We start from the raw sequence: 13,638 nt of genomic DNA, 5'->3' as shown, positions 1-13,638 counted from the left end.
ATATAAATAATAAACAGTGGTTTTCTGTTAGTGTGTGTTTGTTTAACCATTTTCAAACCTCTCCTCGAGGAAACCCAGTATAATATGTAGTTAAAAAGCTCATGATGTAATTGATGATATTAACAAGTCTGTGGTGGCTGTGAAGGTGTCAAGGAAAAATATGCACCCAAGAAATTCTTATTACTTTTTATTGTTTCTATGTTTATTTGAATTATGAATATGACTTTATTCTAATGTATATTGTGATAAACTCACTGAGGTAAATTGTTAAAAAATTGCTTAGATGCCTAAAACGTTCGCACAGTACTGTACTTCTCTGCCAAGAATGCATTTTAAAATATGCTTAATGCCAAAACTTCAAAACTATCATAAAATAATGTCTCACACAAATTCATAATCATTACGTGAAACAGGTTAAAACGAGGCAGCTTGTAGGGGCAATGAACCTTTTGGATGTCATCACCACTGTGAACCACTGATTGAGTAAGTTTCTCTAGAACACAGCATTTCACATCAAATTGCTCTGGATGACTTTGTTTACATTTTAATGATGCAATTATGCAGAATTTTTGAAAAACCCTCTTTAACTTTAGTTAATGTAGTTGCTTCAGTGTCTAACTGACAATGTCATATGAGTCACCACAGATGATGTGGGAAGGAAAATGCAATAAAGGATAAATATTTTTTTATTAAAAATCAGATAATAGACATGTTTAATGTTTTAATATATAACAAGCAAAATATTGAGTGCAAGTGAAGATAAAAATGTACTTTGTCATTGCCTGTCTTATGTCTAGGACAACCATAAGTGACAAAACCACCACAAAGACAAACAGTACGTACTGATATGTATATATTATCTGACATATCTAACTTCTCTCCTGTTTGCTGAACTGTGAAATTGTAATGTCAATTGGTACAACACTGCCATCTGCTGGCAAGCCCTGAAGAAACACCAAATAAAAATGACACTGGATCGTATGGCGTTGTTTAATGAAATATATTTACTGTGCCATTTGTTTGCATTATATTTCTCTTAAATTCACAAAATGACAGCTTGATACAATTTTAAAGTGCATTTCAACATTAACTGCATCGAAAGGCAATACAACACATATTCTCACTGCCCAAAGCCATTCTGAACACAACAGATAACATATTCCAGTAAGAATAAAGTAAGACAATTAAAAGGCACGCAAATGTGAGAAAGACACAATTTACCAGGATGCAAAAGAGCCACAATGGAAAATACCTTGTTAATCTATAAAGCTACAGCAATAATCATGTGCTTTCACTTTGCTGACACAGCTCAGAATGTCTATGAGGCAGCAATGAAATCTTTCTAATTATTATCCTATGTGAAAACAGACTTTATACTAAAACCAGTTTTAATGGACCATACAGATATCCTCAATTCGGGTAAAACAGGTAAAACTACTTATTTCCCAAAATTTTCACACAGATAAAACTACTACAATGGCTTATCAGAGGTATTTTCTACACAATTTACATCCTTATCAGTTCCATTTAACATCCAAATGACTGACAATTTATGTGTAAGTGATGTCTATATCACCAGTGGTGATTTCTAAGGGTCAGGGTGCTAGTCGGTAGTACACCCAGTCCCCCTTTGCTCGATGCTGCATTTCCTCAAGTTCAGATTCTCCTTCTTTGATCCTTTTGAACACAATGCGATCATGTAACCTATTGGTCTGGCCCTGCCAGAACTCAATCAGGACAGGCTTGACAATGTAGCCTCCCCTACAGAAAGAAACACTAATCAAAACCAATGCAACTGTATCAGACAGCAATAGAAACATTCTCAGCATAACCACTATTCAAGGAATTCCAAACATTCTGTATTCCCAAATTCATCTTGTGAAATGAAAAAGTGCTGGCTCTAAAATGTGATTGGCTGAATCATGTTTGAAGTCATTGTAAAAATTCAATATATGCAAACATACCCAGACGAGTTCTGTATTAATGCACAAATTATTAAAACCATTTTACTGTCCATGGAATAATCTTTGACCCTTACTTGTGCTAATGAACCATGACACTTGGCCAGAGAGTTATTTATTGCAATTAATATGTTTTAACTAAAATATTAGCTGAATAATTATATTCATAATGCCTTTTGTCATCATGTTATAAAAACAATAAGCCACTTAGGGCTGCACGTTACAGTGAAATTCTCATCATAGTTTTAGGAACTTCGCTTCATGGTGTGATGAACAACACCCTTTCCTTGTGGTATGGGCCTGTTGTGGCTTATTGCTTTATCTGATCATTAACAAATGTACAGTTTCGGCCACTCCTTAATAAACTATGCCATTTACCAAAACAATTTTAAGATACTAATCTATTTAACACGTACCAGTAATCTGGCATGGGAACCTCCGAGTCCTTATATTTCTCCTCCAGCTCTGCATTCCTCTGTCTTATGTACTGAACATGGAAAATATTAACAGCCATCAACAGGAGTTATTTTTTTTTCCTCAACAAAACTTCCTCGACAATAATGTAACAAATATTCCAATTTGTTTTTTCAAATTTGCAGTGTGAAAGCTAAAGGTGGTTCACTCACCTCTCTGTCGGGTATCACAGTGCTCTGTCTGCTCACCACTGCCCCAACCTGACTGCTCTTGGGTCTTGAGTGAAAGTACTCACAGGAACTCTGATATGGAATTCTCTCTACAGTGCCTTCAATGCGAACCTGTGGGGACCCAATTTTGAGATTCTCTCATAAGTTCACTTTTGAAAGGGAACAGGCTGCCCCGGAACTTCAGACACTATATGCAGGGATTAAATAGGATTTAGGAGGTGGGAGAGCCCTTCCTCTGTCACGGATGACAACAATGTGGGAGGAATATTGTGCAAAGTATTTTTATTACACTCATTACATGGAGTTCTCAGCACTGATATCACTGAAATGTGATTAAAACTACTTTTCAATATATCTGCGTATCTCTATATACCTATTAAAATGAACCTTTCTGGGTCCAATTGTACATTCTGTGTTTGGCAATTTGGCAATTGCCAGCAGACAATATATTCAACCATCTACCATAATTACCATCTCATTTAATAATAATTAATTCACGTGAAGTAGGCCTACTATATTAAGACATGATTTAGCTCCTTCAGTAGTACAATTGTACCAGGTTATGCAAACTAGGTTTGCTACCTATGTGATAGAATGTTGATCACAAGACCTTTGAGGCAAAAATAAATAAATAAATAAATAAAAAAATTAAAATAATTGCAGCAAATCGAAACACCATAAAACAGGAAGGCTTGAAAACATACACCTACTTTCATGATTGCTAATATTGTCAATATGAAAAAGAGAAGGAAGAGCCACTTTACAAAGTGCAACCCCTCCCCAAAAAACAGGAACACATGATCATATGATCCATGTTACAAATGGAGGGGGGCAGTTGAAGTGTAGCTGTCTAGAGGTCAGTCAGCATGGTTCATCACATCAAATATTCTCAGCTAAATGTTCACAAGAAATTAAGGACATCAGCTCTGCATGCTGTTCGCATAAAACAACAGGTGCGCTCTGGGACAGTTGAGCCCCTGCTTATGTGTTTCATAGCTTCGGGTAAGTGTTCTGAGAGTATCTAACAGAGCAAACCTCACCTGCTTATTCAGTGGTTCCCAGTAAAAGACAAGGCAGGCATGTGGGTTGCTCTCCTACAGAAATGGGTTGGAGATGGCCATGAAAGTCAACATCTGAAAAACCCTCTAGGTAGATTAACAGACATTTAAAAGAGGCTAAAGGCACTGTTTATGACCACTTACCAGATCTTTACCTTTACGGCTTTCATAGTTAGAGAAGAAGCGGAATCCCTCATTGCTGAAGCCTTTCAGCAGCACCATACGAGCTGAAGGCCTTCCATCCCTTATAATAAGTCAAGGTCAATGTTAGGGCAAAAAAAGCTTTGTCAGACACAAAAAAGCATAGTTTGTGAATCTATGATCTTGCCTGTCTGTAAATGATGCCTCATGCATTGTCTGTCAATGTCTTTTCTTTTGATGTGCCTGGCTGCACTCAAATCCCCCTCCCACAACTGGGACAGTCAAGTTTGACACTGACATTGTTTTTTGGCTTCTAAAAGTAAAGGATGAGGCTCTTCCTCTTCTTAATGACTGTAGTTAGAAAGTAAAGGCACTGATAAAGAACAGTACATAACATTCTTACTTGGTTGCTGTTGCAATGCACATGGCATTGGGCTCCCCGATTTCAGGACACTTTGCAGCTTGCTCAAACCACTCGCCAAACTGCTTTATAGGGTCAAGGGAAACAAGCTGATTCTCTTCAAAGCACTACAAGATAAGTTAAATGTGATTAATATCACATTTTAGCCTAAACAGAGTAATACTTTAATTCTACTGCTGATATCTGATATTGCCCGTTTTCATTTCACTTCTAATTTGTCATTATTACATTAGTTCCTGTTTGGGATCATTTCAATCACCTGTATGATGATTCTTGATCATGTTTACTTACAACTATGACCATATCATTTTGATTAAAAAAACGCTTTATTAACCGAGGGTCACATGCACAACAAATTATTGGGATGTAGGGGTGCCAAAACAGCATCTAGGTTACATAATTAAATAATTACATAAATAAAAATCGGTTATTCAATTTAATACAATTGATTGCTTTAAAAATGCTCTGTTATTGAGCAAAGCAGGAAAGTCTACTGAATAACAACAGTGGGAAAGTCACCTCTACCCATATAACATTCAATCATGGTAAACACTAAAACCACACTAAATAACCCACAGCAGAACACAATAAAACACAGCCAATGCATGAACACATCCTAAACTAACAAACAACAACGTTAACATCAAGTACAAAAACAACTGTCCCTTCTGAACAGAGGGGGAGGCGCATATAGGCACAACTTTGCATGCCGCCTGAGCTTGAAACGCGGTGCAAGTGATAGATGCCACAGTATGTTCTCTATGAATTGGCTTAGTAACTGGTCTGCAATTTGAATGACAACCAGAGAATCTGGGATTCACAAGCTGTAGAATCTCTGCAAGGGAGCACTTTTGATTGCATTGTCAAAGAAGAGAAAACCTGCAACAACAGGAACTCACCAATCCACACATTTTGTGGATATAAATGTGTGTGAAATGAATTAAATGTTTGTTACAAAGTGTGTATGTATGCAATAAAAGTGTAGATGAAGTAAAAGGTTTTGTTTGAATAGGTCTAGGCTGAACAGCTTGGCAAACGTTCTAACAGGCTCCTCCAATAACATTCAGAATTTAGGCTTTTAGAGTCACTGCAAAACCGCACACAAATTAAATAATATGCTATATAAATGCTACAAACTTTAAATGTTTAAACAATACTGGTATTAAACCCTGTGTTCAAAGTTTCCACCACTAGCTTGGTGCTAGCAACACATTGAAGCTAGCAGAAATTAGCACTGTCGTAATGTCTGTAATCAGGCTGTGTAAGAAGTTGTGATTTCTGCACTCAACACTTCTTCTTCTTCTTTCGGCTGCTCCCTTTAGGGGTCACCACAGCGGATCATCTGCCTCCATCTTGTCCTATCCATTACCTCCTCTACTTTCACACCAACCATCTCCATGTCCACCTTCACTACATCCATAAACCTTCTCTGAGGTCTACCTCTTCTCCTTCTACCCGGCAGCTCCATCTCCAACATTCTTTGCCCAATATACCCACTATTCCTCCTCAACACATGTCCAAACCATCTCAACCTGGCATCTCTGGCTTTATCTCCAAACTGCTCCACCTTCACTGTCCCTCTGATCTGCTCATTTCTAATCTTGTCCATCCTTGTCACTCCCAACGAAAATCTCAGCATCTTCATCTCCGCCACCTCCAGCTCAGCCTCCTGTCTTTTAGACAGAGCCACAGTCTCCAAACCATACATCATAGCAGGACGCACTACTGTCTTGTAAACCTTCCCTTTCACTCTTGCTGCTATCCTTCTGTCACACATCAGCCCTGACACCCGTCTCCATCCTGCCTGCACCCTCTTCTTCACCTCTTTTTTGCACTGTCCATTGGTTGACCCAAGATATTTGAAGTCATCCACCTTTACGACCTCTACTCCTTGCATCTTCACCTTTCCACCTGCCTCCCTCTCATTCACACACATGTATTCCGTCTTGTCTCTACTGACCTTCATTCCTCTCCTCTCCAGTGCAAAGCTCCACCTCTCCAGATTCTCTTCCACCTGCTCTCTACTCTCTCCACAGATTACAATGTCATCTGCAAACATCATGGTCCATGGAGCCTCCTGCCTGACCTCATCTGTCAACCTGTCCATCACCATTGCAAACGAGAAGGGGCTCAAAGCTGATCCCTGATGTAACCCTACCTTCACCTTGAAACCATTTGTCACTCCAACTGCACACCTCACCACTGTCTCACTATCCTCATACATGTCCTGCACCACCCTAACATACTTTTCAGCTACAACTGACTTCCTCATAGAGTACCACAGTTCCTCTCTTGGCACCCTATCATATGCCTTCTCTAGATCCACAAAGACACAATGTAGCTCCTTCTGACCTTCTCTGTGCTTCTCTACCAACACTCTCAATGCAAAAATTGCATCTGTGGTACTCTTTCTAGGCATGAAACCAAACTGCTGCTCTTTCCCATACCTTCATGGTGTGGCTCATCAACTTTATACCTCTATTTCTGCACTCAACACTGCTATATAATAATATGTCTGGGCATTAATTCATGAAATGACTAATAGCAGCATTAAAGACTTTTCAAAATTACATTAAAAATGATTAAAACGCATTAAGCAGAATAGATTGATACCAGTGAAGTACTGAAACCTTTGAAAGGATCTGCATAATGTCAGTATGTTAACTTCTGTGCACTCAAGCCCATTTTTATGAAGGCCAACGTACAATGCAAAGTTTTGACCTTCAACTTCTGAATCATATTTGCTACTTTAGTAACAGGAACATCAAGCTGCTTTGAGATGGTCTTACAGCCTTTACCTTTAACATGTTTGTCTATAATTTTCTTTCTAATCTAAGACACCGCTCTCCACAGCTTTCTGTGGTCCATGTTCAGTGTAGTACACACCATGATACCAAACAGCACAGTGACTACTTCTCACCCTTTAGATAGGCAGACTGACTGATTACAAGCTTGAAGACACCTGTGGTGCTAATTACAGGACACACCTTAGTTTAACATGTCCCTATAGTCAAATTATTTCAATCTTTTCTAGGAGACCATCATTTTTGTCCAGGCCAGTTTCATTTGTTTGCTTTTTTAAAATTATTCTGTTGAACCACAATTCAAAAGCAAAATGTCTGATTTTCATTATTTAATTTTCAGTAAATTTTTATTTATTATTACTTTGGTCAGTTTCAAGTTATTTCAGTGACCACTGTGGGTTTTTCTTTCTTTAACTGAAGGGTACCAACAATTTTGTGCACGTGTCTATTTGGGTGGTGGATCATTCTCAGCACTGCAGTGACACTGATGTGGTAGTAGTGTGTTAATGTGTGTTTTGATGGTATGAGTAGATCAAACTGCACAGTGCTGTTGGACTTTTTAAAGACCTCAGTGTCACTGTTCTACTGAGAATAGTTCACCAAACAAAAATTTCCAGCCAGCAGCATCCTGTGGCCACTGATGAAGGACGAGAGCACAACTTCAGTCCTGAAGCACAGTTTGATGTTTTACCTATTTGCCAGATTTAATGTGTGTGTTTGAGTAGGGAACCTCTAAACTGTGCTGGACAGGACCAGAGTTGTGCATCCCCCCATCCCCCCAGAGGATGACCACACATCTACAAGGTGGACCAACCATCTTATAGAGAGGACAGTGAGTGGACAGTGTTTAGAAACTCCAGCAGCACTACTCGGTCTAATCCACTCGTATCAGCACAACACACACTAAAACACAAAAACCACCTTAGTGTCACTGCAGTGCTGAGAATGATCCACCACCCAAATAATACCTGCTATGTGGTGGTCCTGTAGGGGATCGGACCATTGTAGAACAGGGTAAAAAGAGTTAGTACACAGAGAAACAGATGGACTACAGTCTGTAATAACAGAGCTACAAAGTGCAGCTATATGGTAAGTGGAGCTCATAAAATGGACAAGGAGTGAAGAAAGGAGGTGGTCTTAATATTGTGGCTGATCGGTGTATGTGCGCTGTGATGTCTGAGAATGAGTGGGAGACTAAAGGGGTCTATCAAAACCTCAATGTTACCTCATCGTCGCCTTTGTATTTCTTTCTCATGTCACTCAGGTCCATAGCTTTGAGGTCACTCGACGACTTCAGGCAAGAAGAAGAGAAAAATACCGCCCGGGAGCAAAGTGACAGTGAAGTTCTAGACGGGAGGTTTTGTTTAATATTGCTGATGCACCTCAACGTGCTGAAGCTCACCACACGTTTCATGCTCACCAAACAACGCAAAGTCCAGCTCCTGACGTCACCACGTCGATACATCATTACGCAATACATCGGAAACAAAATCGGTGAGTTTGTTATGTGGTGCTTTGAATTGGCACACGCGAAACTATATCTCTAACACAGTGGAGTCTGTGGAGCTTTAATGGAGCACATTTAATTAAAAGCATTATACCTGAGTCATTTTCTGTAGACGACCGTTAAATAGAAAGCGATGATTTTAACAACACAGCGCCTTCGTTTCTGATGGCTCATCAGCGGTGCTGCGACAATCCGCAGATTTCCACATCATGCGGTGCAGCAAGTGCTGGAGGAGATGAGTTAAAGATCAGAGAGTCAGTGCAGAAACACAGTCACACCAAACGTCACCTCCGGCAGAAGATGGCAGCGACCTTGTGCGGCAGGATTCTTCCAAGAACTGGTATTACTCTGTTACTTGGTTGAATAAGTTTCATAAACGACCACTGTGTCCGTTTAGTGCTTCTTCTAGCTTACTTTAAAAAAAGGCCTAATATATGGGTGTATTTTGTAGGTTACAGCGGTTGCCTGTGTGGATTTCAGTCCCAGTCCTCCGAAGAGCAGTTTTGTATTTTTTAGCTGTACCGAGCCTGTTTATGTCCTTCTGTTGTATCACACACAGACAGACATATAGCTGTGCAGTGCACGACTGGAGCTGTGAAACACTAAATGAAATATTCTCACATAGAACCCAGTGGTTCCCAGTCCTGGACCTGGAGTAACGTTACCTTGATCTCCATATTTTGATGTTTCACCTGCTTCCAACTCACCTTTCACAACTAGTTAGTTAATCTCTATCCCGTGTTTTAGAAGGAAAACACGAAATAATGCAGGACAAGGTGAACTCGAGAACAAGTGTTGAAAACCTGTGACTGTGTTATCCTGGAACGACATTCATTTAGTGTGGCAGTCGTTTCAGTAACATTCCTAAATCTAGAAAAAGCCTAAGTACAGGTGCAGAAATAAGGCTGAACGGATTGCTTAATGAAGTGGCTTTCAACTCCGGCCCTGTGGACCCACTGCCCAGCGCACTTTCCCTACACACCTTATCTAGCTCATCAGCTAATTCTAAAGCCCCTTATGAGCTGGATCAGGTGTGTTGGGGGCTGAGACTACCTTAAAACGTGCAAGGCTCTGGATTCAGGGACTGCAGTTAAAACTGCAGCAGTTCCCAATCCCAGTCTTGGTGACCCCACACTATGCTTAGTTTTGTGGTTTGTCTCATGTAGCATCACAGTTTCATCCCAGTAACAAGTTAAAAAGCTCCTGCTTGGTTTGCTGAAGTGTGAGTAGGGAAGACACAAAAATATGCAGAGCGTGGGGTCATTATGACCGAGATTGGGAACTCCTGTCGTAGTGTTTCATCCAAATCATACACAAACAAAAAATTCAGGAGTCATTGCTAAGTTTTACATATTCTGTCCTCTATGCAGCACAGATTTTTACACCCTTTGTATGTTTTAGTTTTTGGATTGTATTTGTCTTAAAATGTGTAAAGCTATTCTTTGCTGATGTACATATGTAAAACCTACAGGTTGGGTCCCTTTGGCTCAGAGTGTTCGTCATGGCTCCAAGGCAGTCACTCGGCACAGAAAGCCCATGCACATTCTCAAGCAGAAGTTGATGGCTGTTACTGAGTACATTCCACCTAAACCTACTGCACCTCCTGGTGCTCTTGCTCCACACACCAGGAAGATAGATCAGGTAGGAACTCCGCTAAGGTTAAACTATTGTATAGGCTCTTACACTGATATATAGAGCCAACATAGTACTATCACTATGGATTTTCACTGTTGATTACCAACTCTACAGTTACGCTGCTGGTTAGTTGGATCAAGTAATTGTGACCAACCTACATCACAAAAGTGTCTCTCACCAACAGTTGTTGTTGTAGTGTTATGTGATACACCTAACATTACATTGAAAACTAAACATTATGCAGTAATTATCACTACGTTTCAAAGCTTTTTCAATACAACATCCTATAATAATAGTAAAAGTGCGCTATGTAACTAGGTAATGGAATGTGCATTGCCTGCTGTAATGTACCGCGACCCTATCTGGATTAAGCGGTTAACGACGATGATGATGATGATGTATGTTAACACTTCTTTGGGTATTTAATTGGATGATTCCAACATCATTATAAACAGTCCGTATTCACAAAGTGCTTTGCGATTAGGAGTGCTGATCTAAGATCTTTTTCCAGTCAGTAAGGTCATCATAAATAATGATCCACACTCCTTCTCTAACATGATCTTACTGACTGGAAAAAGATCTTAGATCAGCACTCCTAATCGCACTTTCTGAATACGGACTGTGTTCTTATACACAATGAATAGCAGTGGTAATTTAGGTAATTAGGTAATAATCCTGTAGTAATTATTAGGTGAAAATCCATGATGTGTGAAGAATAGGTTTTATTACCCCTGCTGTACTGAATTTAATGGATATTCATCAATTTGTTTAATTTTGTTACATTTCTTTTCCAATAGGAAAGTGGCTTGGTGAAGCTGTTGAAGAAGAAGGTAGAAACTGTGTTCAGGGAGTGTAAGATGATTGCTGTGGTCCAGAACAACGCCACAAGTGCTGAAGACATGCTGTTGCTGAAGCACAGACTTCATAGATATGATATCACTATCAAATTTTTCCCCAACCAGGTAATGAATAATATACCTTCTTCAGAATAGACCTAGAGCTTTGAAATTATGCAGGATTTTTCCAAATGACTTCTTTGCTTTGCTTTGCAGGTAATAAGATCCTTTCTGCCCAGTAGCCAGTATTGTAACATGCAGCCTCTGTTCATTGGACAGACTGCTATGCTTGTTAGTAAAGAGCCAAAAGTCAAAGAAATGTTACGAGTGTTGAAGAGTAGCCCTCAGATGATACTCCTAGGTAAGTTTTCAATGCTTATTAAAGGAATATTCCAGCGGTTTTCAATCTATTCTGTATCCGTCATATATATTTCATATCACTCGTTACCATAGACAGTAGTTTTGACACTTTTTCCTGTACTTAGTAAAGAGCAAAAAATCTATTAAAGCGGAACTCACTTAGAAAAAATATTTGTAATTGGTTGTAGATAGTTGTAGTTTTTGAATTCCATGAATTAATGTTTTAAATACAAGTATCAAACATTTAAACTACAGCTGATACAGTCAAACAAAATAGGTTTGAAAATGGAGAAGGCAGACAATTAAAAAAATCATGCTTTTATTGCATTTGTTGATTGTCAATGAGAAGCATATGAGCACATTTACACCCTCTGCATATCCTTCAGCATGTACATATCGTCACTGCTGGAACAAACCTTCACATCTTCATTTTTGTCTTGTTGTTTTTTTTTTTCTCCATAGTTTCCAAAACACAAGTTGATCTTTACATTGGGAAAATGTCTTGACGAATGAACCAATATGACCCAGAATTATTTGGGGGACATGAGCATAACAGTAAAGTTGTTAAAACCTAAAACAAACTTCCATGTATCCCAGCATAATAATACTAGTAGGTTACAGTAACAGGAACAAGCACAATAAGCTGTGGTGATTTCATTTTTTTTTTAAAAACAAGAAACTGTTTATAGACTGTAAAATGTGATTTTGCCAAACCAAACCAAAGAAAGTTAGAAGAAAGTTAGCTTAGGAAGTTGTCAAGTTTCTGACCAGAAACATGAGCATGTTTGTTTTCTCTGGTTTAAATAGGCATCTCTTTGGGGGATACCATGTTACTTGCAGTATTGAAACAGGAGAAAAGGTGCCACAAATCCAAGAGGCTCCTCAGTTAACAGTTGCTTCTCAAGCAGAATTTGCACTTTTCTCCTATGCACGGTTTTGTTTAGTTGTATTTTGTTGTCTTGTTTGCCTGACACCACATGCCTCCCATGATACCATCATCAATTGGTGATGGTTAGTGGGTGCAAACAGTCAGTGGTATATTTCACACAATCTCACAAGCCTAGATCTGATCACTGAAAATACATGCTGATGCAAGGCGTGAACAGCCTATATGAAACCCCCACCCATGTCACTATGCTAATAACATGTTACCACAATTTTTTTCTCTGTAAAACTAATCGAATCTTTGAATGAATGAATTATACAGCTTAATTTAAAAATACCTTTGACTGAGGATTTCATGAAAGCATTGTACAAAAATATTTTTATTGTTATGTTTACTGACTTAGCTCAGGAACTACCCAAAGGCTCCTATTATAAGTGACCTTTAAAGATTTTTTTGTTTCTTTTCTAAGTAACTAACTGAAATTATTTACAGTGATAATGAAGTGCAGGAGATTAGGTTGAAAACAGCTTCAGTATTTCTTTAATTGACTATACCTAGTACTACCATATCAACGTAAAGATATTTAGGCTCTTTGTTTCTTCTTTGTTCACTCAGGGGGATGTATAGAGAACACTCTATTATCACGTGAAGGAATACTGAACTACTCCAGGCTGCCCTCTATGACCACTGTCCACGGTGAGCTGGTTGGAGGCTTGACCATGATGACTTCACAGACTGTTTCAGTGCTGCAGAGGCACCCTGCCCACCTCTCAGCTCTCCTTCAGCAGTATATCAAACAGCAGCAGTCTGCAGATGCCCCTGAGTCTGCTGTGCAGAGCTCCCCTAAGACAGAAGAGGCAGCCGTCTAAACTTGTTCATGTCACTGTTTACCGCTGTGATGGACATGAGTTGGTCATCTGTGAAGCTGAAGGAGTTTTATGTCCCTTAGCCTGAATTCCAGGGTTTGGGCTCTGATAAGGACATTGATGCTTTGTCGACATTGCTTATGTCCTGTATTTATGGACTGATTAGTGAAACGTTATGTTTGATATTGCTGTAATTGGCAGGCTCAGTTTATGGCCCTAGTAAAATTCATCCAGCCCTCATTCTCTCATATATTTTACTGACCACATAGACATCAGCAATTTAATGTAATGAGAATACCAAACATCAAATAAAGTCATATCTCTTTCTACTTTGTTTAGTGTTTAGTTTAAAAAAATATGCAGATTTTTTGGAAGAGAAATTGAGGGAGACATTTTGCTCCCATAGAGGTAAATACTAGTTGTATCATGGATGCAGATTAATGTTAATATGTGCATTTGTTCAAGATAAGATGGGTTTCTTAGTCCATCAATGGTAGTTCATGTGTTATTGTAACTTTG

General features: G+C 39.0%; 2 protein-coding genes across 2 annotated transcripts; one reads left to right on the top strand and one right to left on the bottom strand.

The window, feature by feature from the left end:
* Nucleotides 1-976: 976 nt before the first annotated feature.
* pnpo (pyridoxamine 5'-phosphate oxidase) lies at nucleotides 977-8,451 on the bottom strand. Its single transcript, XM_017695931.2, has 7 exons — nucleotides 8,255-8,451; nucleotides 4,208-4,332; nucleotides 3,808-3,907; nucleotides 3,646-3,699; nucleotides 2,588-2,716; nucleotides 2,378-2,448; nucleotides 977-1,761 (listed from the first exon to the last, which is right to left on the bottom strand). Exons 1-7 carry the CDS (start codon nucleotides 8,441-8,443, stop codon nucleotides 1,596-1,598), a joined length of 834 nt encoding a protein of 277 aa, XP_017551420.1. The 5' UTR covers nucleotides 8,444-8,451; the 3' UTR covers nucleotides 977-1,595.
* mrpl10 (mitochondrial ribosomal protein L10) lies at nucleotides 8,382-13,448 on the top strand. The gene is made up of 6 exons (XM_017695929.2): nucleotides 8,382-8,523; nucleotides 8,688-8,876; nucleotides 10,008-10,177; nucleotides 10,969-11,133; nucleotides 11,224-11,368; nucleotides 12,869-13,448. Exons 1-6 carry the CDS (start codon nucleotides 8,406-8,408, stop codon nucleotides 13,120-13,122), a joined length of 1,041 nt encoding a protein of 346 aa, XP_017551418.1. The 5' UTR covers nucleotides 8,382-8,405; the 3' UTR covers nucleotides 13,123-13,448.
* The last annotated feature ends 190 nt before the right edge of the window (nucleotides 13,449-13,638 follow it).

This window comes from Pygocentrus nattereri, chromosome 13 (assembly GCF_015220715.1).
Source record: "Pygocentrus nattereri isolate fPygNat1 chromosome 13, fPygNat1.pri, whole genome shotgun sequence".
Taxonomy (NCBI): Eukaryota; Metazoa; Chordata; class Actinopteri; order Characiformes; family Serrasalmidae; genus Pygocentrus; species Pygocentrus nattereri.
Note: the sequence above shows the minus strand (reverse complement) of the source record. Positions and strands in the feature narration are given on the sequence as shown.

Excerpts from the sequence above, each read along its gene's own strand:
- mrpl10 (XM_017695929.2), top strand. The coding sequence starts at position 8,406 with ATGCACCTCAACGTGCTGAAGCTCACCACACGTTTCATGCTCACCAAA. Across the intron at positions 8,524-8,687 it reads ATACATCGGAAACAAAATCG|CGCCTTCGTTTCTGATGGCT; the intron begins GTGAGTTTGTTA and ends TTAACAACACAG. Across the intron at positions 8,877-10,007 it reads CAGGATTCTTCCAAGAACTG|GTTGGGTCCCTTTGGCTCAG; the intron begins GTATTACTCTGT and ends TAAAACCTACAG.
- pnpo (XM_017695931.2), bottom strand. The coding sequence starts at position 8,443 with ATGAAACGTGTGGTGAGCTTCAGCACGTTGAGGTGCATCAGCAATATT. Across the intron at positions 3,700-3,807 it reads GCCGTAAAGGTAAAGATCTG|GAGAGCAACCCACATGCCTG; the intron begins GTAAGTGGTCAT and ends CCATTTCTGTAG. Across the intron at positions 2,717-3,645 it reads GGGAACCACTGAATAAGCAG|GTTCGCATTGAAGGCACTGT; the intron begins GTGAGGTTTGCT and ends GGGTCCCCACAG.